This window comes from Pempheris klunzingeri, chromosome 11, assembly GCF_042242105.1.
Source record: "Pempheris klunzingeri isolate RE-2024b chromosome 11, fPemKlu1.hap1, whole genome shotgun sequence".
NCBI lineage: Eukaryota > Metazoa > Chordata > Actinopteri > Acropomatiformes > Pempheridae > Pempheris > Pempheris klunzingeri.
In genome coordinates, this window is record NC_092022.1 from 25616483 (window position 1) to 25641697 (window position 25215).

Here is a 25215-nt window from a genome sequence, read left to right on the forward strand (position 1 = left end):
TGTGACCAGTGTGGGTAAACACCAGCCGCCCTCTCACATATGTTTTAATTTGTGTCCAAAAACTAGATCATTTCTGGCATTAATATTTAAAACCTTTTCAGGTGTTTTGGGAGTGCCGATAAAACCTTCTGCTGTCGTAGCAACATTTGGAGATGTGAATATCAGTCACCAGGCTTTAGCTAGACAACTTCAAAGACATAAGAGGTTTTATTGTCATTGTACAACTGTTAACAGCACACAACGAAATTGCGTTGGTACAAGTCTAAAGATTAAAATATAAATTTATATATATATATATATATACACATCTAAAGATCTATACTTTAATCTAAAGATTAGAATATAGATGTGTATGTATATATATATAATGATACAAATAATACCACTACTAATAATAATGCATTGTTATTGACTGTAGTGGAAATTGGAGCAGGGTGCAAAGAAATTCTGTTCTGCTCTGTGGTCATATAAACCTTCCACCTAATACCAACAATGCTTTAACTACTGTTATTACTTTTAATAACATTATTTAAAACATTTGAACATGCTGAGGGCTCAACCCTGCAAGGCAAGAGGGTGGAGACCCTCAAATACCTGGTGTTCACCTCAACAACAAACTGGACTGGTCTCACAACACAGGTGTCCTGTACAAGAAGGGCCAAAGTCGTCTCCACCTGCGGAGCAGACTGAGGTCCTCTGGAGTGTGCAGGACTCTGCTCAGGACTTTTAATGACTCTGTGGTGGCGTCTGCAGGAGGAGGGAGCACAGAAAGAGACTGAACAGACTGGTCAGGAGGGCCGGCTCTGTCCTGGACTGCTCCCTGGACTCCATAGAGGAGGTGGGTGAGAGGAGGACGCTAACAAAACTCAAGTCCATCATGGACAACCCCTCTCACCCTCTGCACGGGACTGTGGGGGCCCTCAGCAGCTCCTTCAGCAGCAGGCTGAGGCCCCCACCCTGCAAGAAGGAACGCTACTGCAGGTCATTCCTCCCATCAGCCATCAGGCTCTTTAACAGCAGCATCACTGGCTGATGTTAACACACTGATTTCACTCACATCATTCCATTCATTTCATACTCCTGTCCATACATTTTATGTCCATAGTGTAAATATTTATTTATCATTACATGTGAATTTCCCCCTATGGGGGATCAATAAAGAAAAGTCTAAGTCTAAGGCAAGTTGCAAAGGAGCGTTAGATTAGATAGATATCATTTATTGATCCCTCAGTGGGGAAAGTTTGCTGTTACAGCAGCTCAAAGGGGACAGACAAAAGCACACAGTTAAAGAAATAGAAAATTAAATAGCAATAATATAATACAGGGTTCACAAAAAGTTATTCAACTTTCAGGTGAAATATATGGAAAATGTAAAAAGTGAATGCTACAGTGATATTATATCATGAAAGTAGGGCATTTAAGTAGAAGCATGCACTGGTGATTTCTTCATCTTAAACAATTTATTTAAAGAAAATCTACCAACAGTGGTAGGTAAACCACAACAAAACATTTCAGTGTCTCAATAAATTGGGACGTGGCCAAAGGACGTCCACTCCTCTCCTTTCTGTGACTCTTCCAGTCTCTGTATCACTGTTCCAACCTCCTGATGACACTCTGTGACCCTCTAAGCTCAGTGAACACCTCCGTCTGAGGACTTCCTGTTTGAAGCCTCCAGTGTTGAGGTGCTGCTGATCAACTGTTAGGTGTCGTCTTGGTCTCATGATGTCAGAATGTGAACAGCAGGATGAGGAGGACTGTTTAAATACCAATTCTAACTGAAGCAGGAAATGTATTGGTGGATTCATGGATCAAACCTGTTGTGAATGTTGCTGTTAAGCTTCTTGTTAGAGAACAGCAGCTGGTGCAGAAAGTACTGAGACACTGAACAGTTGGACATGTGCATTCAAAGGTTTAGAGAAGGTCACATTAAGTTCACCTGGAAAGGTTAGAATGCATTTTAGGTTCATCCTGAAATTTCACCTGGAAGCTGAATATCCCTAACTTTTAGTGAGTAGTGTATGTACAGAGGAAAAACTTATATACACAAAGAAACAATTATATACACAATAATTACAAAACAACAACAACAGGGTTATGTCGTTCCCTTTCACTTTGTCTCCCGTTTTGCAGTTTGCACTTTGCACATATCATATTTAATTGTTAAAGTATTCTATTCTGTACAGTTTCACTTACTTTGCACACTTCACCTCACACACTGTGACACTTTTCACAAATTTGTACTTTTCAATCTGTACTTTTAGTTTTTTTAAAAAAAGGGACAGACTATTTAATTTAATTGTATTTTATTGTGTCTAAGTTTCTGTTCAATTTTGTATTTTAATATTTTGTATTGTTGTGACTTGACCTCTGTACCGCACTCTGGCACAACAATTTCCTCCAGGATAAATAAAGTCATTCTTATTCTTATGTAATAATAATAGTAATAAAGTGCATTAGGTGGTGGTTGTGGTTGGTGCAGCAGGCAGATATTTTTTTCATTTTACCCCACCCAACAATAATTAAATGGGATTTTCCTCCCCTCTGTGTGAGCAGAAAGAAAACGCCCATATCTTTGTGTGGGCCGGGCCTGCAGGGGCTGAGCGGCTCTGACCACTAGGTGTCAGGCTGACTTCCAGCTGAAGGTGACGCAACAGCCCGCAGAGCAGAGGAAGAGACGGCAGACACCGCACCTTCGACAAGGTAAGTGAACAAAGACCAACTCTAAAAGCAGCAGAATGAACGGACGAGCAGGTAACCTGTCGGGGGTTTCCTTTAGCTAATCATTCTACTGACTGAATCGTGAACGTCCCCTCTCCTATGATGTCCTCTTTCAAAACAAAACGACTGTGGAGATTTTTTTAGCAGATAAGTAGCTAACGTGTACCAGCTAACTTTCCCTTAGCTCCCCGTCCGTCCGGGTAACTTCAAGCTATCAAGCTCCGGAAATGCTAGCCGGGAAATGTTTGGTGAACGCTTTCAAAATAAAACTCAGAATAGCGAACGATGCGTCTTAGACGGCCTTTTCCTTTAAACGTTAGCGTTTTATTTTGAAGGAATCATCCGGTGTCACTCGCACTTCCTCTGCGTGGCTTGACGTCGTCAGGAACTTTAATAGCTAACTAGCTAGCTAACTAACCCTAGCACGTTAAAACACTTGTTTTTAAGGTTTAAATGTTTACAGAAACTACGCCAAAGCACAACTATAAGCTGTAAACTGAACTGAGGTTACATGAAAGTGCGGTAAGAGTTGATTCAGGGGCGCTCTGCTCATAATCCTGTACTCTTCGTGGACTTTTATTGCACGTATGGCTGCGATGCAACCGAAACAAACAACTTGTGCAGCTCCGTGTGGTTGTCTGTGGCTGGGCCACACTGTGGTGGGCAAGAAAACTAAGATAAACTTCACCACAGATCGATTTATAGAGGAGGTATTATCAGTTTTAGGTCCCCCATCCCTGCGTTTTCACAAATAAGCCGAATCCCCAGTGTTAGATTGTCCCTAAATATAATAAAATCAAAGAGTTTATTGTGACATGAAGAAGTCTGTGGTTCCTGGTGACACTGCTTAACAGTATTATTAAAGAAAGACACACCAAAGTAAGTAATATAAATAAGGTACAGTGCTTAATATATGTCATAAAAACAAGAAAACACAAATATTTTAGAAATCTGTCAACAACTTGTTTCAAATTAAACATTATATTATTATTTATTAGGTAAATAACAAACTGGAACAACTAAATAGTCCTTATTCACATATTTGAACCAGAAATCTTAATATCTAGTTTGACCTCCCTGATTGTTTTCATGGACTTTTCCACCGTCTCTTTTGTTATTGAGCTCCAAATAGTTCCCAGCTGTTCCCTCAGACTTGTTTAGGATTAAATTAGCGTGTGATCTATTTTTTAATCCAATAAATCCCAGATCTGTTCGATAGGATTCAAGTCTGGACTTTGACTTGTCCAGTCCATCAGTTCCTCTACTCCAGATTCCTTTTCTTGGTCAAGTAGTCTCTGCACAGCTTTGAAGTATGCTTGGGGTCATTGTCTTCTTGGTACATATATATTATATATATTGGTAATCAGCAATACTGTTAATTTAGGGCAGCGGAGGCAAACACCTTCCACTGGGTGGAGGTCTAATACATTTGTTAAGCTCTGTATATACAACTAAAAAAATAAATAATATAAAATAAAATGTACAGCTTAATAGATAATAGATAAATAGAGGTGCAAAATAGTTTGTGCAGATTATGGTCAGTTTAAGTCTTCTGTTCTGGGGGATGCTGCAGCATGTGACTGTCTTTAACTCCTACAGATCTTTTTACCTTCACCCTAAAACTATGTTCAGGCCAACGTGGGTTATCCATCATACCAGACACGTTTGACAAGTACACAATGCAGTATTTTATGGGATAGAAGCTGAAACTGCTTTAGAGTAATTAGTTGAATGATCTCTAATTAAACTCAAGCCAATTTTTTTTTTTTAAACGTGTTTCCCATTACGTAAATTGTCCGTCTTGACTTAATGTCCTTGTGTCTCATATCAGAATAATCACTAAGGCTACTTTTTCTGGATGTCGCTACAGAAATCTTCCAACAACACTCCTGTAACACGTCTGACACAAATGCTGTGGGATAAACCTAAAGACTGCAGCAGGACAAAGATAGGTTGAGTTATTACAGCGTCCAACAACGCCCGGTGTAGGCATGTGTGAGTGTTGTTTTAAGGTTGATGTGAAACAATCCTAACCCAACCTTGATCTTACGCTTAAGAACTCTCAACGCTGTGATAAATCGCTCACTTACTTATAATCTACTGTGCACACATAAAATTAAATCCATTTAATGTAGCAGGAAGCCATGCAGACTCATCTCATCAGATCCAACAGCCATAATGAGCCAATTTTTGTGTAGTGTCCATAATTGCTCGTGGCAGCTATAACTTTACATGATGCAGGTATAAGTGCACCCACTGTGAAGCCCATTTAGCCTCGAAACTCCATCGATCTCACAGAAGGACTCCGCCATGAGCGCTTGCACAAATCAGATTTCCTCATCATTTCTTCATAACTGCAGTGACACACTATTATCAACACTGCTCTGCACAACCAGCAGCCTTCCTTCCCTTTTTTTAGGGGCCAACAGTCATCTCTTGTCATTGTTCCAATTTTTTAGAGCTAACCTCAGAGTTCAGATATCTGCCCTCATGAGGAACATTTAAATAAGGCAGGCATTTTGCAGTCTGTGCTTTTTTTTTTTTTGTGGCTGTATGGCAGCAGTGTGGACTCACAGGGAACATATTGCATTGCAGACATGCTCACTTCAGTGTCTTTCCAGGTAAAGCATGGCAATGACTGGCCAGAGCTCGTGCTCCTCCATGAGTAACCACACCAAGGAGCGGGTCACCATGGCCAAAGTGACCCTGGAGAACTTCTACAGTAACCTCATTGCCCAACATGAGGAGAGAGAAATGAGGTGAGTGGCTGCACACTGACTTTTTGCAGCACTCGATGCTAAATCCCACTTGGGAGCGTCTGCAGCGTGTTCAGGCTGCGACGTGTAAATGCTACAAGTTCTAGCAGTGGTGTCTCAGAAGCAGCTTTCTGCTCTATTCAAATGAGTCTGCAGGAAACCAGACACAAAAACAGCATAGAAAATTTTCTGTCAGTTTTCAAAATACAACAGCCCATGCAGACATGCAGAGGAAGGACGTCAGGACACCACCAGCTTGTCATTACTCAAGTTTTCTTGCATCAACTCTTTGAAATTCTCTTATTTGTTAACACTTGTAGAAATCTACTTGTTGATACACTGCTGTGCAAGTTTTTTCAAAGCATTAAAGGAGTCACCTTAACGATTTGCACTATTACACCTAGTTATGTGTGAAGCCTTAGCTAACCTACAGTTAAAAACACATAGCTCTGGAACACATGCATTGAAGGCATTTTGGTAGGTTGGTTCTTTGGTCCTTAACCCTTTCATGCATGAATTCTGATAACCTCAGTCAGGATTTTTGTTAATTTTTATTCATTCATCTTTTGGCTGAAAAACAAGATTTGAACTTTTTTTTTTTTTTTTCAACCCAAATTTTATTAAGATATATTTACAGGTCCAGTAGTTGAAATATAGCTACTGATGCATGATGTAAAATTAATCAGAATTTCCTCCCAATATAAAATCAATACTTGCAAAATTTAGCAATTGCATCACTCCTTAGATGTTACTTGATGTCACCATATTTTTCTTACCTGCAAGGGTCTCTTTTTATAGAAGGTTTGAACAGAAAGAAATTAGCAACTTGGTGTTTCTGGCTGTCTGTCAACCATCTTGGCTTCCCACTGGGCAGCAGTCAGTGTCTGAGATGATGCAGTAGCTTCACTGTAGTGGCTGATGTGCAACTACGCCATCAAAACTCATGCATGTACAAGAAACCAGCTTTTGAATGGCTGCACACTGTAGTGACCTGTATGCATGAAAGGGTTAAATAATAAGTGCTGTGTGGTTACTATAGCCTTGTGTAACCAACTGAAGGATAATAAATAATAATTATGATAATACTCGAGGAGAGAGAGCGGTGGCATCGGTAAATATCAGTATTGGCACATATCCAAATTCAGGTTTCTGAATTGGTTCGGAACAGAAACTATGGCCTCACTGGTTTCCTTTTAACCACCCAAAGAAAAAGCGGGTTGGCAGATGATTGTCTGGTCTCTGTACTACACTACATCAACACTGTCAGTGTGTAACCTCTTCATTCACTCAGGTAGAGTCAGTCACACACACACACACACACACAAAGTAATCAACATTAGTCCCATCTTATTTTTTCGTGTGTTGTGTTTCATCAGAATTAAGCTGAGGCGAGGCCACTTCCTGTTGTGGGGAGTTGCATCAGAATGAGTTCATCACTGTCCTGATTGGTTTAGTGAGGAGGATGAGCGATCTACTTGTTTAAATGGGGAATTCAGTCACCCGACGATAACGGGAACAAAAAGTCCATGGTTTGATAATATGCTGGTCTGAGGCTCACAGCAGTGAAGCACAGCCGGTAAAATTATTGTCATTTATTTAGAAAAATATAACATTACATGGTGGCTCTTTGGTGCAATATGTCACTCCCCAGTAACAAGTATAGTAATGGAGTCAGTATTTGAATTCATGCTCTTGATATGTAGTGAGTTTCATGTGCTCTCCGTTGTACGGATACATGATTGATCCAACACTCTGTATGGAGCTTCTCTGTTGCTTACTAATGATACCTAATGAAGGCGTCATCCTGAAATATCATAGTTACTCAAGGAATCCTTTTTTTTCGGTAGCGTTAATGTCTTGATATTGTTTTTGCCTTCTTGAGATGTGCATACGCTACCTTGTGGCTATAAAACAATGTTAATGGCCATTTTGTCTTTTCAGGCAGCAGAAGCTGGAGAAGGTGATGGATCAGGAGGGTTTGGCTGATGAAGAGGTGAGTGACACACACACACTAGTGCTGTTGGAGAATTCCTGCAGCGTCGGCTGGGTTTGTAGACGTGCCTGATGTTTGTTTCCTGTGAGTGAACAACACTTTATGATGACTGAACCAATATCCCTCACACACAACTCTTCAGATCAGAAACATGTAGCTTAAAGGAATAGCTTGGATATTTTACACTTCCCAGGCAAATTTCATTCTAATCCATCATGCATCCACCCATGACCTGTATCTTTGTCTTTGAGAATTTAGTGCACATCATGGTGTTCAACTCAAACAAGCAGGAAGGTGCTATACAAATACAGACCATTTTAGTTAATGCTTAAGAAATATGCAGTTGATGTTGCATAGCAAGTGTGCCTCTCACATATCGGTGTTTTTAGAAGTGGTGTCTGTGCTCTGCAGAAACGTATGCGACGTTCTCAGCATGCGAGGAAAGAGACGGAGTTTCTGCGTCTGAAACGCACTCGACTGGGTCTGGAGGACTTCGAGTCCCTGAAGGTGATCGGCCGAGGAGCGTTTGGAGAGGTAAAACTTTTCAGTAAATACTTGGAAACGATTCCTGTTAGATGTCATAGTACCATCGTACCGTTCCATTAGGTCATTTCTAGTTAGTGTGTAAAGATTCATCTCTGTAGCTCGTTTCAGATCATGTTGAATCGAGCAACACAATAACCGACACAAACAGCATCTGATATCTTGACATCTGCAGACTCTTGGCTGACAATGCTGAATGTACTATATCATTTATGGCATTGTGTGTGTGTTCTATAAGTGCACTGTAATATGTGTGTACACAGACACCATTGATACCCTGTAACTCAGAAATATCTTCCAGTTTATACCCAGTGGGGGAGACAAATGCTCGTCTGTCATTTGTGCGTCACAGGTTTGGTGTTTGTGACCTGTTTACCGATAGTAAACATGCTCATGTATCTTAAGTCCCACTCACATGTTATACCAGAAGCACACAGCACAGAGTGAGTTAAATCAATGTGAAACACACACACATGTTCTCTTATTAGATTTGATATGAGAGGGTCTTTGTCTGCATCACTGGAGCCTCTGTCAGGTTGGTATGAGCGTTGTTGTTGTTGTTGTTTCCCTCCAGGTTCGTCTGGTACAGAAGAAAGACACCGGTCATGTCTACGCCATGAAGATCCTTCGCAAAGCTGACATGCTGGAGAAAGAACAGGTGAGGCAGTGGAATGCTTCTGGTAAACATCAGTCAGACATGTTTGAAGCTGTGTGTGATGGTGGGCGTGTCCCTTCTGTTTGTCAGGTCGGTCATATCCGTGCTGAGCGGGACATTCTGGTGGAGGCAGATAGCCTGTGGGTGGTCAAAATGTTCTACAGCTTCCAGGATAAGATGAACCTCTACCTCATCATGGAGTTCCTCCCTGGAGGTAAACCTACCACACAGTACTGTGGGGCTGTGCCTCAGCGGTGGATCAATCACAAGATTGGTGGGTCGATCCCCTCCAGTCCACATGTCCAAGTGTCCTTAGGCAAGATGCTGAACCTTGTGAGGCACAGCTGATACCAGCTGGTCCTGCTATCAGTGTCTGAATGCGCTTTGAGTGGTGCAAAAGACTAGTATAGTCAATTTACCATCACAAGCTAGGTAGTGCTACTGGAGGACTTTCTTGGTTTCTGAATGAAGCAGCTGTCATGTCCATTTGACTGATCACTGAAGGGTAACCCAGGGGCAGCAGGGGCTGTTAGACGAGGTCTCTGTCCTTCTCTATAACATGACTTTGGTCATTGCTGCTGCGGTGCAGGAGACATGATGACCCTGCTGATGAAGAAGGACACTCTGACAGAAGAAGCCACCCAGTTCTACATCGCAGAGACCGTGCTGGCCATCGACTCCATCCACCAGCTGGGCTTCATTCACAGAGACATCAAACCAGACAACCTGCTGCTGGACTCCAGGGTGAGTCGTGGCTGATCACCGTTTATTTTGTATTACCTTTTACAAAAGAGCCTCGGATGTTGTGACCTTGAGTGGGGTTACAAGATTTAAAAGCATCACGCCAACTTATTCAGTTCTGATATTTCATGTTCCAAGTATTGAAGCCACACTGGAGTTTGGTCCTTTTTCATGTACACCCACTTACGTCTGGACGCTTCTTACCCTCCACAGTCTGCATATGTAGCTCACTCAAACTGTAACTCATACTTTCAACTCTGTATGGTCCACATGTGTGCCCAAACGTCAGTGTGTGCTGCAGACCTCAGAAGTCATAGTAGTGTGCTGTGTGCTTCCAGGGTCACGTGAAGCTGTCAGACTTTGGTCTGTGCACAGGGCTGAAGAGGGCTCACCGTACTGAGTTCTACAAGAACCTAAACCACAGCCTGCCCAGTGACCTCAGTAAGCAAAGTCAGGCAACCCCTTCCTTTTTATTTATTTCAGTGTAGTTTGCATGAAACCGCAGCCATTCACATTTGTTTTGTTGGTTTTTAGAATTGCATACATAATTGGAAAGTTTGAGTCTATTTAATGGTTGTAACACTGTTTCCTGGCTAAAGTTGAGCAGCACATGTTGCCTGCATGAGACGTTTAGGTGTGAACTGCATCAGGGAGGTGACTGCTTGCTGTCATGTCTCCACAGCCTTCCAGAACATGAACTCCAAGAGGAAAGCAGAGACCTGGAAGAGGAACAGGAGGCAGCTGGTAGGTCTGAGCAGAGATCTGATTACAAGAGCTGGCTTTTCATTTATGACCGCCGAGATAAAGTGAGGAACGTATGAATACATGCAGCACAATTTAAGAAACGGTTACAAGTATTCAAGTTGTTCGTTTGCTGGACACCTCAGACGTAATTAAGTTTTTCAATTCTTTATTTGTCATGTACACTCATGAACACTTCTTAAATCTCAGGCTCCAACAGTGCTCACACAATGTGTGTCAACATAAAAACCAGTAATACAGGACAGTGTGACTCAGTGACGAGGTCACGAGGTCAGCATTCTGCTTTCCTGAGCGCTGAAGGTGGTACAGGTCCTGTCTGCTGGAAGGCAGCAGAGTTTGTGGTTGTGGTGATTGTCCTTTATTTGGAGTCCTGCACACATGGAACCACTGAAAAGAGCACAGAGATAAAACTCACAGCCTTCAGTCTAAAAGGATATAGCTCTATGTTCAGGAAGGCCTCTCCCCTCAACACAGCCGATGGAAACGTTCCAAATTGAGAGTGCAGCCGTCACGAAGGGTTTTAATGTCACGTCAGACCAAACGGCCTCTAACCTGCTCCGTGTTGTTCCCACTCCTGTCAGGCTTTCTCCACAGTGGGAACCCCGGACTACATCGCTCCAGAGGTCTTCATGCAGAATGGATACAACAAGCTGTGCGACTGGTGGAGCCTGGGTGTCATCATGTACGAGATGCTGATAGGTAAAGATAGGAACAGTGTCCAGCCTGTTAGTCTTGAAGGGGAGCAGAGCAGCTGACTCACGGCGGGTGTCTCCACAGGTTACCCTCCGTTCTGCTCGGAGACGCCTCAGGAGACGTACAGGAAGGTGATGAACTGGCGAGAGACGCTGACCTTTCCTCCAGAAGTGCCTATATCAGAGAAGGCCAAAGACCTCATTCTAAGGCAGGAACACCCCCCCCCCCCCTGTTCATGTGACTGTATTTTGTTTGGAACATATCACCTGACACCTAAGATGGTTCAGGGTGAGCTGCTGAATGTGTCTGGTACTAAGTGAAGTGGTGTTGTGTTGCAGGTTCTGCTGTGAGGAGGAGCACAGGATTGGTGCTGTGGGTGTGGACGACATAAAGTCCAATCCTTTCTTTGAGGGGGTGGACTACGACCATATCAGGTGGGGGCTGCTCTCACAGGTTTTGTGTCGTCACAGTGAGACTTTATAAATCTGTGCCTGGTCCGAGAAGTTCCACTTGTGTTCTCCTAACTCCACTGATGTGTTCTCCAGAGAGAGACCTGCTGCCATCCCCATAGAGATCAAAAGCATCGACGACACGTCAAACTTTGATGAGTTCCCTGATTCAGACATCCTCACACCTACAGGTACGCTGCCTTTGAACACACTGCACGTTTTGTGCCTCTGTTGTGATATCTGACATGATTAACCCCCCCCCCCCTCTTTCCTTCTCCAGTCGCCCCAGTGTCCAACCAGACCGAGGCCGACCTGAAGAACAAGGACTGGGTCTTCATTAACTACACTTACAAGCGCTTCGAGGGCCTGACTGCTCGAGGGGCCATACCGTCCTACATGAAGTCAGGGAAGAGATGAGCGCCTTCACACTGGCCTTTAACCAACACCACCGTGAAACCTGAATGAGTCGTCCAAACCCTCGTAGTCTGAAGAACTCCAGCCCTGAAAGGAGAGCTCTGTTCTCTGCTCCCAGAGTGAGGAACTCAGGACTCTACAAATAATAAAGGGCTCCATTTCGTCCATTGCTTTCCACCATAGGAACTGCTGCCTTCATTTCTGCAGGTCTTCACTTTCTCTGACTCTTCTGAGGGTTCCTTTCTACTTCCTGCTCCCACATGAAGACTGGACTGGGTATCTGTTCACCGGCGGATGCAGAAGCACGTCGTCACTCCTGACACCAGCATTATTTACATTCCCTCTATAAACCAGCACCAGGCTGCTGGACCTACCAAGGGCTCATCTGCTCCTTTCCCCTCTCACATTGACTGATCAGCTTCAGCACTGCATCAAGTGGCCACTTGAAGTGAATCAGGCGCTCTTCAGGGATTCTCTCCAAATGTTTCTTGTCGTTTCTCTAGGCTCACACGAGGCTTCTGTAAAGTGCTGCTGGCCTCTTCAGACGGCCTAAAGACCAAAGACTGTGAGCTGAACCTTCCTGCTCGACCCTTTGTCACGTCACTTCTTGTAACTTACAATTGTAGTTTTATGGATTGATCTTTGCGAGAGTTGCTTGTTGAAAAGCGTGAACATGACAACGGTGCATCTTGTTCAGCCTTGTTACATTTTCACAGCGACCCCTTATCTTCAGACACCTTTAGCACCTTAAGTGATATTTGATCCAGCTCCAGCGCAGACAGACCTACAGCTCGTTAGTCTGGACTGTGGTCCACTTATGGCCACATGAGTTTGACAGAACAGAAGGCACCATCTCAGGTCACTGAAGTCACAATTGCCCCACAAATGTCTATATTTTACCTTTTTTTTTTTTTTTTTTTTAAAAGCCATGAACATTTTGCAAAGTCAGACTTTTAATGTGGTCCCCCTGTGAATGGGTCCAGTACCGTGGGGCAGACGTGTGCTGTTCAAAGTCTCTGCTAGCGGATGGGCTTTCAGCAGCTCCCTGTGCAGCTTCATCGGCTTGTGTTGGTGCAACACTGCAGACAAACGGGGAATCTGAGGCAGAAGCTGGTGCACAGAATGGGTCCTAATAAAGTCTTCACTTTGTGTGGAGGACTCTCGGCATGTGCAGCCTTGTGGGGATAAAGAATAGCTTTAGAAACTGGCCACACCTGATCCTGGGCTGGTTTAAATCCCCGCCTCTGCTGCAGGTTTCACTTTCACAACACATTGAATTGGTTTGGTTGATGAAGTTTAATTATTTTTTAAATCTATTTAGATCTGTTGTAGTGTGCTGGTTGATTGCTGAGATCAGGAAGTTTGAAGGCTTTTACAGTAGCATTGCTTTTGTCACCGTGAGAGTGAGAGTGTGTGTGTGTGTGTTAAAGTGTGTTGTCTTTTTTTTTTTTGAAGAGACACTCGGCATGTTAAGGAGTAACCGGACGAAGCAGCAGCAGCAGCAGCAGCAGCAGTGCTCGTCCTCCAAACGAGATCCAGCATCACAGAGTTACTTTTTTATTTAGGAGCACAGGGCTAAACAGGTTTCAGTGAACACAAGATCCAGAATGCTGTCATTTCAAATGGATGTACATTAAGTTTGATGGAGTCACGGAGAAAATAATAATGCTTTGCCACAATAATTCCAAATGCTGTTTGTGTGAATGTAGCCTGGACCATGCACCTTTTTTGTTTGTTCTTTTAGTCTTTGTCTTGGCCGTGAGGAGTGGTGAACTGTGGAAGCCCATTTCCCCCCCCAGAAACAAGAAAGAGGACTGGAATGGTAAAATAAAAAAGGGAGAGCATAAATCACAATTATGAACCAAGTAGAAATGATGGCTTAAATAACAGATGTCATGATTTAGATTTTGTGAGTTTGTCTTTTATCACAATGTTGATCAGATTTGACCTCCTTCTTCTCTGAGCGTCGACTCTCAAGTTTGTCTTTTTTTTTTTTTTAACATTTTGAGTTTGCTGGTCAAAATCAGTGACAAACTTTTTAGTAAGATCATATGTTCAGATTTACAGGGTCAAAATCTGACACGATGGAATTATGACGTTAATACTTTAGAGAGACGTAGAATTATTATTAAAGAAGAGGCGACTCCACTGGCTCCAAACAGAAGTCTGATTGGATGGAAAATGAGCCGACTTCTCTCCTGATTTATCTCAGTGAACATTTTCCTGATGAGTTTCTGCTCTCAGTCTGTAGTTCACAGTCTTCTTCAGCACAGCAGGATGTTCATTTAGTCAATTATGGTCCATTTAGAGGAAGAGAGGGGGGGGGGGGGGCTTAGAGTGGGGCTATCGACTGGCTAGCCAATCAGAGGCTGGGGAAGATGGCAATTTTGAAAATGCGAAACTCAAGGATTGAAAATGGCGTCCACAAACAAATGGTTGACATCACAGTGGCTCCGCCCACTTCTTTTATACAGTCTGGTCGCGGTGAAAAATATAAACTTTGTTGTCATTCCGATATTTTAACGTTTGTTTATTTTTTATTTTTTCTTGGCAGGAATGGGCTTCCATATCTAACAGTTGAGTGTGAAGGTTTTTCTTTGTGTTTGTAATATGAAGCTCAGTGTATTCAGGTAGTGTGTAGATGAAGCTCCGCACATTGTTAACATTTTAGAAAAGCACGCAGTGGAGCTTTTTTTTTTTTCTTTTTTTTTTAATTTTATTTTATTTCTATGGCAGAGGCCTCTATCTTTAACAAACTTTGTGTTACTTGGACGCTCCTGCTCCGCATGCTTTCACCAAACGGAAGACGAGTTCGCTTAAAGCAATAGAGCACGCAGAATGACTTGTTTTATTGATGATGCCACTTTGTGTGTGAGAGATGTCGGACTGTGTGAGGACGCCATCGTGCTCAGTGAAAATGATGCTATGTTGGATTGTTTGAAGACCTGTATGTTTTCTATAGTGTGTGTGTGTGTGTGTGTGTGTGTGTGTGTGTGAGTCCTCTGCTCTGTCATCATGTACCACGTGTGATGGAGGGTGGGGAGGAGGGGTTCTGGGAAGGTGGGTGTACATTATTTAAACCACTGCTCTTGGTAGTAGGTGGCTGTTTTATTGTCTTCTGCTATGTGACAATGAATTCCTCTGCACTTACTGTGTCGACTCCTTCGCTGTGTTTGGACGGATGCTCGCTGAGTGTTGGTGGGGGGGGGTGTGTGTCTGCAGCTCACGGCTGTCTGAAGACGGTCCAGTAAACAGGATCCATCTAAGGCCGAGGTGTCCGCTTTAGTCAGGCTTGGATCACTCCTTATAACTTGTTTTGATTTGAAACTTCACAGCAAAAATCTTCAAATATCTGAAAGTCTCACATGTTCTCCAAAGAGAAAATGAACAGGGAAGCTATGCGAGGCCACAAATAACATTTAATTGGTAATATCATAGTTCATATATATCAAGAGCTCAGATCCATTTATTTTGAACAAAGGGAAACACACATACACTGACAAAACAACACAAACTCTGCTCCTTAGCGACTCACGACTGGTCTGGGAACCATTTGGAAATGAAATGGACGTAGTAATTAATTGTCTTCTGATGAACTTGAACCCAGAGGAGAAGAAACACCAGTCAACAGCTGAGAATGGGGTCTTAAGAGAAAGTGGTGACCAGGTTTAAAGAGGAGCCGAACGCTGCCGAGTAGCAAAGACTTTACTGCCATAACCAGTGCGGGAACCAATCACAGCAAAGTAAGTCACATGAGGAGAAGCACAAAGAACAGTGTGGTAGCTTCAGTCCACCATAAGTCACACACACTACTCACTAAAAGTTAGGGATGTTCGACTTTCAGGTGAAATATATGGAAAATGTAAAAAGTGAATGCTACAGTGATATTATATCATGAAAGTAGGACATTTAAGTAGAAGCATGCACTGGTGATTTTATTCATCTTAAACTATTTATTTAAAGAAAATCTACCAACAGTGGTAGGTAAACCACAACAGAACATGTTCAGTGTCTCAATAAATTGGGACGTGGCCAAAGGACGTCCACTCCTCTCCTTTCTGTGACTCTTCCAGTCTCTGTATCACTGTTCCAACCTCCTGATGACACTCTGTGACCCTCTAAGCTCAGTGAACACCTCCGTCTGAGGACTTCCTGTTTGAAGCCTCCAGTGTTGAGGTGCTGCTGATCAACTGTTAGGTGTCGTCTTGGTCTCATGATGTCAGAATGTGAACAGCAGGATGAGGAGGACTGTTTAAATACCAATTCTAACTGAAGCAGGAAATGTATTGGTGGATTCATGGATCAAACCTGTTGTGAATGTTGCTGTGAAGCTTCTTGTTAGAGAACAGCAGCTGGTGCAGAAAGTACTGAGACACTGAACAGTTGGACATGTGCATTCAAAGGTTTAGAGAAGGTCACATTACGTTCACCTGAAAGCTGAATATCCCTGACTTTTAGTGAGGAGTGTGTATGATGGTGATGAAATGGAAAAAAAAAAAGCACAGAAATATTTTAACACAAGCAAAAAGAAAATTTGGAATTTTTAAGTTCTCTACATATACTGAGAGCATCTGTGACATGCTGAGATCAGTTTTTAATCTTTCCTATCATGTAAGGTTTCATTCTCGCCCTGTTTCCATGCATTTTCTAGGAATATTCATTTCCCTGTGTTTTCCTTTTATCTAATCGTTTTCTGTGAACCTTAAAAACCTCCAGAAACACACAGGCAGCAGAAGTGATTACTGCTGGGAGGGTAAGGTAGCACACACACACACACATGGCCGATGACTTATTTGAATATGTATTAGGCTGACAGTCGGCCTGAGGAGGTCACATGATCAACAGATTCAATTATGACATCATAAAGGGAGGCAAATCTAAACTGAGCATTTCCACACATTTCCTGACAGATGGAGCAGGAGGAGAAGAGAGAGGACCGTCTTTTCTCAGTCTGTTGGTCTTTAGGCACGCCGAAAACATGTTTATGTTGAAACGAGTGCATTTTGCATAATATGGGATCTTTAAAACACTAATGTGGAACTAATGTCTCAATCTGAGAAAGCAGTTCAATGCTAAGTTAAGTTGGGGAATTCTAGTAAATAACTTATTACTTACTATAGTTTGAGTTATAGTAACTTATTGATTGAATTGACTTTTGAAGGAAGTACGAGTTCAGACACACATGCTTCACCGACTGTTATCCTTCATAACAGGGGGGTCACACTCAATCAAAGAAGGGGCCAAAATGTAAAACATGGTCAAAGTGACGGACCAAACGGGCTCAACATTTAGAGAAGACTCTAAAAGTGACTCTTTTATTATAGTATATAATATAATATAATAATATATTTGATCCAGAAATATGAATGTAAACAGCCAAACTTCAACAACTTTTCCTCAATAAAATAAATAGAATTTTAAATTATTTTTTTCTTTTTCTGTACTTCTCCTGCTGTAGTGTCGTCTTATATTTATATTCTTTAATTATGGACACATCAGCTCCACAAACAAGACACACAGGTTCACCTCCGACAGACAAACAGGTCAAACTCTGCCCCCCACCTGCTTTGAAAGCAGCTTAATGGCGCATTTCCACTAGTACCTACTCCGAGTAGAGCTGAGTAGGTACTAGAGGATCGATGCATTGATCCGCTGATTGGTGTGTCATTATATCTGCTGCATGGGTCCTGACTAGCGCGGCAGCTGTTCAGTGCATTGTGGGATAGTATTAGAGGTGGGAGTGCTGGGCCTTGAGTTTGACATGTATCCTTTATAAGCTGAGGCTGCAGAGGAAGTGATGCAGCTCTTGCCTAAGGGGGGGGGCCCTCTCCCTTTCCATTGGCTAACAGACCTGAGGTCAGCAGCCGGACACTTCTCTCTGTCAGGTGATGGCACTGATGAGGTCTTTAAAGCTACTGACTCAGCACAATCTTGAAATAAATAAAATAAATTCGATGTGTTGTCCTGTCAGTACCACTTTTAGCTCGTGGTGGCTATTCAGCAAAGGCTCAGTACCAGTGAGGAGCCAAATGCACATCTTATCTCTATAAATTGTGCGCTCCCTGTATGATCTTTATGCGTTGGCCATGTGTGTGTGTGTGTGTGACAGACGTGAGGCTCGTCTTAGTCTTAGCATTGACTTTCAGAGGAACATCACTTTTCATGCTAATTCTGTTTAAGCGCTGACTGGTAGAGAACTGTCGCAGAAGTCAGGGCAGACTCGACGTTCACCATGAAGGATTCCACATCTCAGCTAAGTTTAAAGAGTTCGCTATGAGACTTTGAGAATGTAAAGAAGAGACTGGAATCCTACAGATCACTGAACACAAACGGTCCGTCCCCGTCGCCGTCCCTCGGTGCAGAGCAAAGGAACGACACCACAGGAATCAGCAGTCAGCCAAAAATCAGTTGTAGCGTATTCAGGACGTTTGGTCAGACTGATGAGGGCAGTCAATGGACCCAAAGCTCCAAACAGAAGAGTCTGAGGGGGGAGGGGGGTGATGATGATGATGATGATGATGTCAGTCCTCAATGGAGGGCAGGCTGGTCACAGGCACCTGTCGGAAAAAGAACCTGGATCCTCTGAAGAGGTGGCCCTGGCAGGGGGGGGACACAAGAATTTAGTTTCAATGACAGCTTCACTCTAATGTGTGTGTGTGTGTGTGTGTGTGTGTGTGTGTGTGTGTGTGTGTGTGTGTGGTGGGGGGGTCACAGTGACTCCACCTTGTGGCTCAGGTAATTCCAGCAGTGCATCCAGGATTTGAAGATGGGGGAGTGAGGAGGAAGACCTGCAGCCAAACTGACAACACAGAACCACAAACAATCAGACTGAAGCATCAACAGGAACCCAAGACATTTTATTTCCCCACACAAAGATCTAAATGTTGGTATCAATTACAAATCAATAAGTATTGAACAGTGGCATGCTTGGCTGCTGGAGACCCACCCACAGTTGTTGACTGCCATCAGATCAGCCACCAGCATGAAGGGGTACGTCAAAACACTCACTGCAATCTGGACAAAGACACAATCCATTACTGTGACGTAGTGGTGCTGCACACAGGAAACACTCAGCACACCGTCGGCCTGATCAACTTACGCCCATCACAAACTTGGTGTAGCTCCTTACTGCGGAGGCCTGACTGAACTGCAACAGAAACACAGGGAGAGACGTCATCCTCCTCTTAATACTTTATAATTCTCCTGGTACAACTTCTACATTTGTAGGTGGAAAACATCTTGTTCTGTTATTCTGTTCTGGTTCTACCATCTTCTCAATGGGAGGGAGACTTGGGGATACAGTTTATGGATGAAGTTTGGAAAAAAGCTCTAGACAGAATACATTCCTCTTCGATCTGTTCACAACACAGGATCATCCAATTCAAGGTCTAACATCGTCTCCTCTGGTCTAAAGCAAAAGTAGCTGAGTTTACACCCAGTATTGATCCTGTGTGTGACCGGTGTGGGCAAACACCAGCCGCCCTCTCACATATGTTTTGGTTCTGTCCAAAAACTAGAATATTTCTGGCAATTAATATTTAAAACCTTTAAAACCTTTTCAGGTGTTTTGGCAGCAGCTCCACAAGATGTGAATATCAGTCACCAGGCTTTAGCTAGACGACTTCTCCTGCTTAAATGGAAGGACAAACTCCCGCCAACCTTTAAAATATGGATCAAACACCTTGCTCAGAAGTTTTATGCAACATGGCAACCTTTTTTTAACTCATCTAGAAAAAATATACACTACTGATATTGTAGTCGAGAGATACTGACCCCATATCAGTCTACTTAGTTATTTATTTATTATTTGTCATTTTAATGTTCTTTCCTTGTTTTATTTCTCAGTCAGTCCACATAAAATCAAACCAGTCTAAGCTCGTAGACCACACCAGACCTTTCTTCTCTTTCTTCTACCACCCAAAAGCTAATGGACTTACACTTTCTTCTACAGCGTAGGTGTTGATAAAGTGAGCCAGGAGGTTACAGCACCACAGGAAGAGGACCTCTCCCACCACACGGGGCAGGAGACCACTGGAAACACAAAACACTGCTCAGACCGATGAGGTCCAGGACCGCATTGAACGTGTAGCAAGAGTTTGACGGATTGACAGTGAAATGATGGAACTCACACATAGAATCCAGCCACTCCTTCCTCCTTGAAAATCTTGACAACACAGCTGAACACCCCACTGCAAATGTAACACAGACTCCATTAACGTGCCCCAAGTCAACAGAGGAAACACATACAACTGTCCAGTGAGCAGTCCTGCACGAGTAAACTCTATCAGCGACATACTTCGATGCACCAGTCATGACAGCAGTGGGGTTCTCTGCTTGTGTTGTCAGGGAAATACCACTTTTAACTAGTGAAATACGGGGTGGCTTTTATTGTGAAGGTCAGTGAAATGGATTATACAGTTCATAAATAATTAGTCATGAGCATGAAAGGTTGTTAGGATTTGAAACCAAAGGCTTTAAACTCTTACCTGTACTTGACCTCTCCGCCAACAAACTGGGCCATGCACCGCACTGACATCACTGCCAAGGGAAAACCGAACAGGTGAAGAGCTCAACAACCAGGACACCTCTGGGTGCTTAGATGTCACACTCCACGCAGCCACGGCTTTCCAACAACTCTTGGCTTTCACACATCATTCACACACTATTCACACGGGTTCTAGCTCTAGTTTGGGTTGTGGTGTTGCTTTTGTAGATCAGGCAGAAGCTTCCAGAATATATCCATGTAATCAACTGTTTCATGGTGGAATAAACTCTGACCTTTGCCCCCATGAGAACTCACCATGAAAAGGATGAGCGGCGACTCTGGACAGGCACTGGATGATCATCTTATGTGAGGTCTGGAGAGACAAACCAAGATAAAAACACAGGCTGGTGTGAATTTTGAAAAGACTTGTTCCAAAGTATAGTGTGGTGGGTCAGTGTGTCCTCAGTAGGGTTGGCTAGTTTTCTTCTGATAGCTGTAACAATACTTCTTTGACAAAATCATTTTAAACGGGAATAATCATGAATAGGTACAAGTTACCTGCAGTAAATAAAAGTCACCGTCAGCAAAATATTTCAGTGTGAAGCCGTCTGGTCGCAGACTGATCAGGTGCAAGACAGTTTGCATACTCTGTGTGCTTGTTTGAACCTTGATGGGGCAACTGATGTGAGAACTAAAGTGATTCATTTAATCCAGTCAGCTGGAATGAGAGAAGTCAGGGGTGCCGATGTGATGGAGGGGCAGCAGACCTCTCACCTCTTGGACAACTTTCCTGAGTGAAGTCTGCACATCATCTCTCTTGGACAGAAGCTCCACCTGTTCAATAAAGAACTACCATTACTTTGACGGCCCCCCTCACAACACCCCCACCTTCCACCAAAGGCATGTTCTCGTGCCAGACGCAGCGGTCCTCCTTCTGGATCCACCCGTGTAAACCCATTAGCTCACCGATTTAAGGCACAATCTACATTTACACATGCCCGAATACAAGTCATGTACAGATCGCCTGCAAAGCTGCATGTATGTATGTAAAAGTAAAATAAATAATACTATTCTTCAAATGGATACCTTCCATGTCTAAATTGTTGGTCTAAGATTCCCTCTCTGTCTTTCTCCGGCCAGTGTTTGTGTGCTGAGCTGTGATGGAGGGACGGTAACATAAATAGAGTAGAGGTCAACTGATCTTTAAAAGGCTGCACACACCCAGCATCCTCTGATCGAGAGACTGTGGTGGTTTCTTACTGGTGATGTGGGTGCTGTAATGGTGCATAATGAAAGCTGTCCTGGGGCTGTTAGCGGACCTCACAGGTGTCTGCACTTCTTTACTCCTTTACTCATTGACAAGGTGTAAAAACTGGCATTTAAAAAAGGCTAAAAAAGTCAGGGATATTCAGCTTTCAGGTGAAATTTCAGGATGAACCTAAAATGCATTCTCACCTTTCCAGGTGAACTTAATGTGACCTTCTCTAAACCTTTGAATGCACATGTCCAACTGTTCAGTGTCTCAGTACTTTCTGCACCAGCTGCTGTTCTCTAACAAGAAGCTTAACAGCAACATTCACAACAGGTTTGATCCATGAATCCACCAATACATTTCCTGCTTCAGTTAGAATTGGTATTTAAACAGTCCTCCTCATCCTGCTGTTCACATTCTGACATCATGAGACCAAGACGACACCTAACAGTTGATCAGCAGCACCTCAACACTGGAGGCTTCAAACAGGAAGTCCTCAGACGGAGGTGTTCACTGAGCTTAGAGGGTCACAGAGTGTCATCAGGAGGTTGGAACAGTGATACAGAGACTGGAAGAGTCACAGAAAGGAGAGGAGTGGACGTCCTTTGGCCACATCCCAATTTATTGAGACACTGAAATGTTTTGTTGTGGTTTACCTACCACTGTTGGTAGATTTTCTTTAAATACATTGTTTAAAATGAAGAAATCACCAGTGCATGCTTCTACTTAAATGTCCTACTTTCATGATATAATATCACTGTAGCATTCACTTTTTACATTTTCCATATATTTCACCTGAAAGTCGAATATCCCTAACTTTTTCTGAGTAGTGTATGTATTTCTTATGGTGCCATAATGGAACCATTTAGGGATTCAAACTAAACAATAATCCAATTTTCTTCCAGAGAAAATGTGGTGTTGACTGCTTAATAGTGTTGATGAGTGATGAGGACATTTGTACAGTCACACCTGTTTGACTTTGCTCCGGACCACAGTGGAGATGGCACTGGACATCAGATGAGGCAAGAGGCCGCGGAAGAGTCCACTCTTTCCATCCACGTTCACAATGTGCTGTGCTGAAAACAAATCCATTTCCCGTCAGCTGCCTTCATCGCACGTATGTGGACGAATCACAACTCACTCACCGTAGGAGAAGAAGCCAGGCAGGTACAATACTCTTCGTCCAAACATAGTTGTGCCCACAGTTGGAGGAAGAGGCTCGTGACCCACCTGCAAACAACCAAACAACACCACGACCACATTAAGTCACTTCAGTTACAAACTTTTGCTTTGCTGAGGTGGTGTTTTCTTCCCCAGACGTGCAGAGTGGATCACGCTTCAGACACTGGTGTGTTGGTGATTTAGTGATAAACCTGCCCAGTCAGTACAGCTATTGTTATTAACCTGGAGGATTATATCAGGTGATGTGAGGTACAGCAGCTACAGGATGAATTTGCCTGTATTCTAACACAGTAGTGCAGGAGGGAGGCGATCAGAGGTTGAACCAGCTGAAACTGAGCTGACCTCTTATCAGATCCTGGCCGTTTTGTTGTTTGCCAACTAAAAATGGGACAGGTATCAGAACACAGTGTGTTCTTCTCTTTAAAAAGCATCACTTTGTCAGATGAGATGATCACAGTCAGAAACTGTCGCTTGACACAGCGGACTACATTGTGAGCTGCTGTATCTGATGTCTTCCACTCAGACAGACACACTACACTGGAGGAAAAAGGCAATAATCACGCTTCATTGTTGGATCTGGCCCTTATGGGGATGATATAATGTAGCCTGATGCACACACACACACACACACACACACACACACAGGTAAAGCAGGTTGTCCACCAGTTTGAAGATGAGTAGTCTGACATTCACAGGTGAATGTGGTGATGTGCTTAGAGTGGTCAAAAAGACTAGAAAGGTGCAGATACAGGCACAGTCCATTTACCATGTACAGAGCTTAACAAATGTCTCAGACCAGCTGTCATAAAAAGGAGAAAACACAAATATTTTAAAAATCTGTCAACAACTTGTTTCAAATTAAACACTGTATTATTATTTATTAGGTAAATAACAAACTGGAACAACTAAATAGTCCTTATTCACATATTTGAACCAGAAATCTTAATATCTAGTTTGACCTCCCTGATTGTTTTCATGGACTTTTCCACCGTCTCTTTTGTTATTGAGCTCCAAATAGTTCCCAGCTGTTCCCTCAGACTTGTTTAGGATTAAATTAGTGTGTGATCTATTTTTTAATCCAATAAATCCCAGATCTGTTCGATAGGATTCAAGTCTGAACTTTGACTTGTCCAGTCCATCAGTTCCTCTACTCCAGATTCCTTTTCCATCATTTCAGATCCATCATTGTGATTAAAGAGCTGCACATACTGGAGGGTTAACCATCACAGGAACTAAAGAAATAATCTGGTGATCAGCAATACTGTTAATTTAGGGCAGGGGAGGCAAACACCTTCCACTGGGTGGAGGTGTCAGGTGGGCTTCAGTGAACTAAAGGAGCTCAGGCATCGTGTTTAGTCAACAGTCTTCAACACATAGCAAACCCTTTCCCTGCAGTCACCTGACCTCAGTGCTCTGATCACATGACCAAAAGGCTGCTGGGACGTTCAGAATGAGTTCAGCTTACTATCACACACACACACACACACACACACTGAGGAAAAAGGAGTCTGAATCAATGTTTGATCAATGATAAATGATTGGAGCCTTTAGCTAGCAGCACCGGCTAACTACCTGTATCAGCAGCTTGACGTAGAGCAGCGGGTGTGTGGCGGCTGTCACCCCCGCTCCCAGCAGCAGCACCGCGGCGTCCACGTCCACGGGGGTCGGCGTGACATCCTGCTCGACCACGACCGGCTGACGGGACGGGTTTTCTGCCGCTTCCATCCTTAATTAGCATGAAGGAGGCAGACGGTTCATCCCGGTCGGCGCAAAGCCGGACTGCTGTAAAAACAACTTCCGCTTTGAACTTTCAAAATAATATTCTCTGCTGCGTTTGTCTGTCTCGAAATTTGTGATGGGAGTTTCGGCTCTTTTTAGAGATCCGGTTCTTTTGGCTCCCAAGTGGCTCCTCAGATTTTTTTTTGTTGCTTCAATAAATGTATTACCAAATTATGTGTAAAATGAATTACTACTGTAAAAAAAACACATCATATAGAATATTTATTGTTTATATTGCTTTATTAATTTTAAATTATTTAGTTTTACTGGGGTCATGGAGCTCTGGGCTGCAGGTCTTGGTGTCTGTGCTGTTGTCCTGGATGATGCTGTAGACATTGTAGGAGCAGTAGACACACTGGCACCTTCATTAACAGCAGCTTCCCTTGCTTGTCTTTCCTCCTCTAACTGAATTGATGGGTGAACAGTACACACATGCCTGTGCAGGTTGTTTGTGGAGCCTGATATGAAATTTTAATTTTGCAAAGTCTGCACCCTGCCCTCCATCTATCAGTTATATTGAAATGTGTCCAAATTTTACTACGTTTTTCTCTCATGCTCTCTTGTCTCTCCCTCACTACAGTTCCTGTGCTCACTGTGCTGTGTGTCTCCCATCGTTCACTTAAAAGAGCCGGGCTCTAAGAACCGGATCGTTCGCGGCCGACACATCACTAGTGGAAATGCAGCAGTGACTATTGGTCCCCCAGACTTCAGTGTGCATGTGAAGCAGACATATCTACCAACATGCAGAGATCAGGAAGCATTTAACACTGATCGGTTTGCAGTTTGCTGACAT

The 25215-nt window shown here is 43.2% G+C and overlaps 2 protein-coding genes and 1 long non-coding RNA gene across 4 annotated transcripts; 2 read left to right on the top strand and 1 right to left on the bottom strand.

Annotated features, from left to right (window-relative positions):
- Window positions 1–5308: 5308 nt before the first annotated feature.
- Window positions 5309–13693, top strand: LOC139209619 (serine/threonine-protein kinase 38). Of its 2 annotated transcripts, XR_011585222.1 has the most exons (14): window positions 5309–5477; window positions 7416–7467; window positions 7879–8001; window positions 8585–8668; window positions 8756–8879; window positions 9255–9409; window positions 9745–9856; window positions 10089–10150; window positions 10750–10867; window positions 10946–11069; window positions 11200–11295; window positions 11407–11501; window positions 11591–13454; window positions 13488–13693. XR_011585222.1 is itself a non-coding variant. In XM_070839405.1 (13 exons), exons 1-13 carry the CDS (start codon window positions 5347–5349, stop codon window positions 11725–11727), a joined length of 1413 nt encoding a protein of 470 aa, XP_070695506.1. In that variant the 5' UTR covers window positions 5309–5346; the 3' UTR covers window positions 11728–13693. The 2 variants fall into 2 exon arrangements, 1 of the variants encoding a protein (XP_070695506.1); XM_070839405.1 differs by having other exon boundaries at window positions 11591–13693.
- Window positions 13694–13854: 161 nt separating this feature from the next.
- LOC139210200 (uncharacterized) lies at window positions 13855–14875 on the top strand. The gene is made up of 2 exons (XR_011585236.1): window positions 13855–14595; window positions 14637–14875. It is a non-coding gene; the product is annotated as an uncharacterized lncRNA (long non-coding RNA).
- Window positions 14876–18245: 3370 nt separating this feature from the next.
- Window positions 18246–24368, bottom strand: LOC139209927 (mitochondrial carrier homolog 1-like). The gene is made up of 12 exons (XM_070839833.1): window positions 24216–24368; window positions 22607–22691; window positions 22431–22537; window positions 20984–21058; window positions 20525–20582; window positions 20211–20262; window positions 19854–19913; window positions 19662–19755; window positions 18824–18871; window positions 18671–18738; window positions 18448–18523; window positions 18246–18320 (listed from the first exon to the last, which is right to left on the bottom strand). Exons 1-12 carry the CDS (start codon window positions 24366–24368, stop codon window positions 18246–18248), a joined length of 951 nt encoding a protein of 316 aa, XP_070695934.1.
- Between the last annotated feature and the right edge of the window lie 847 nt (window positions 24369–25215).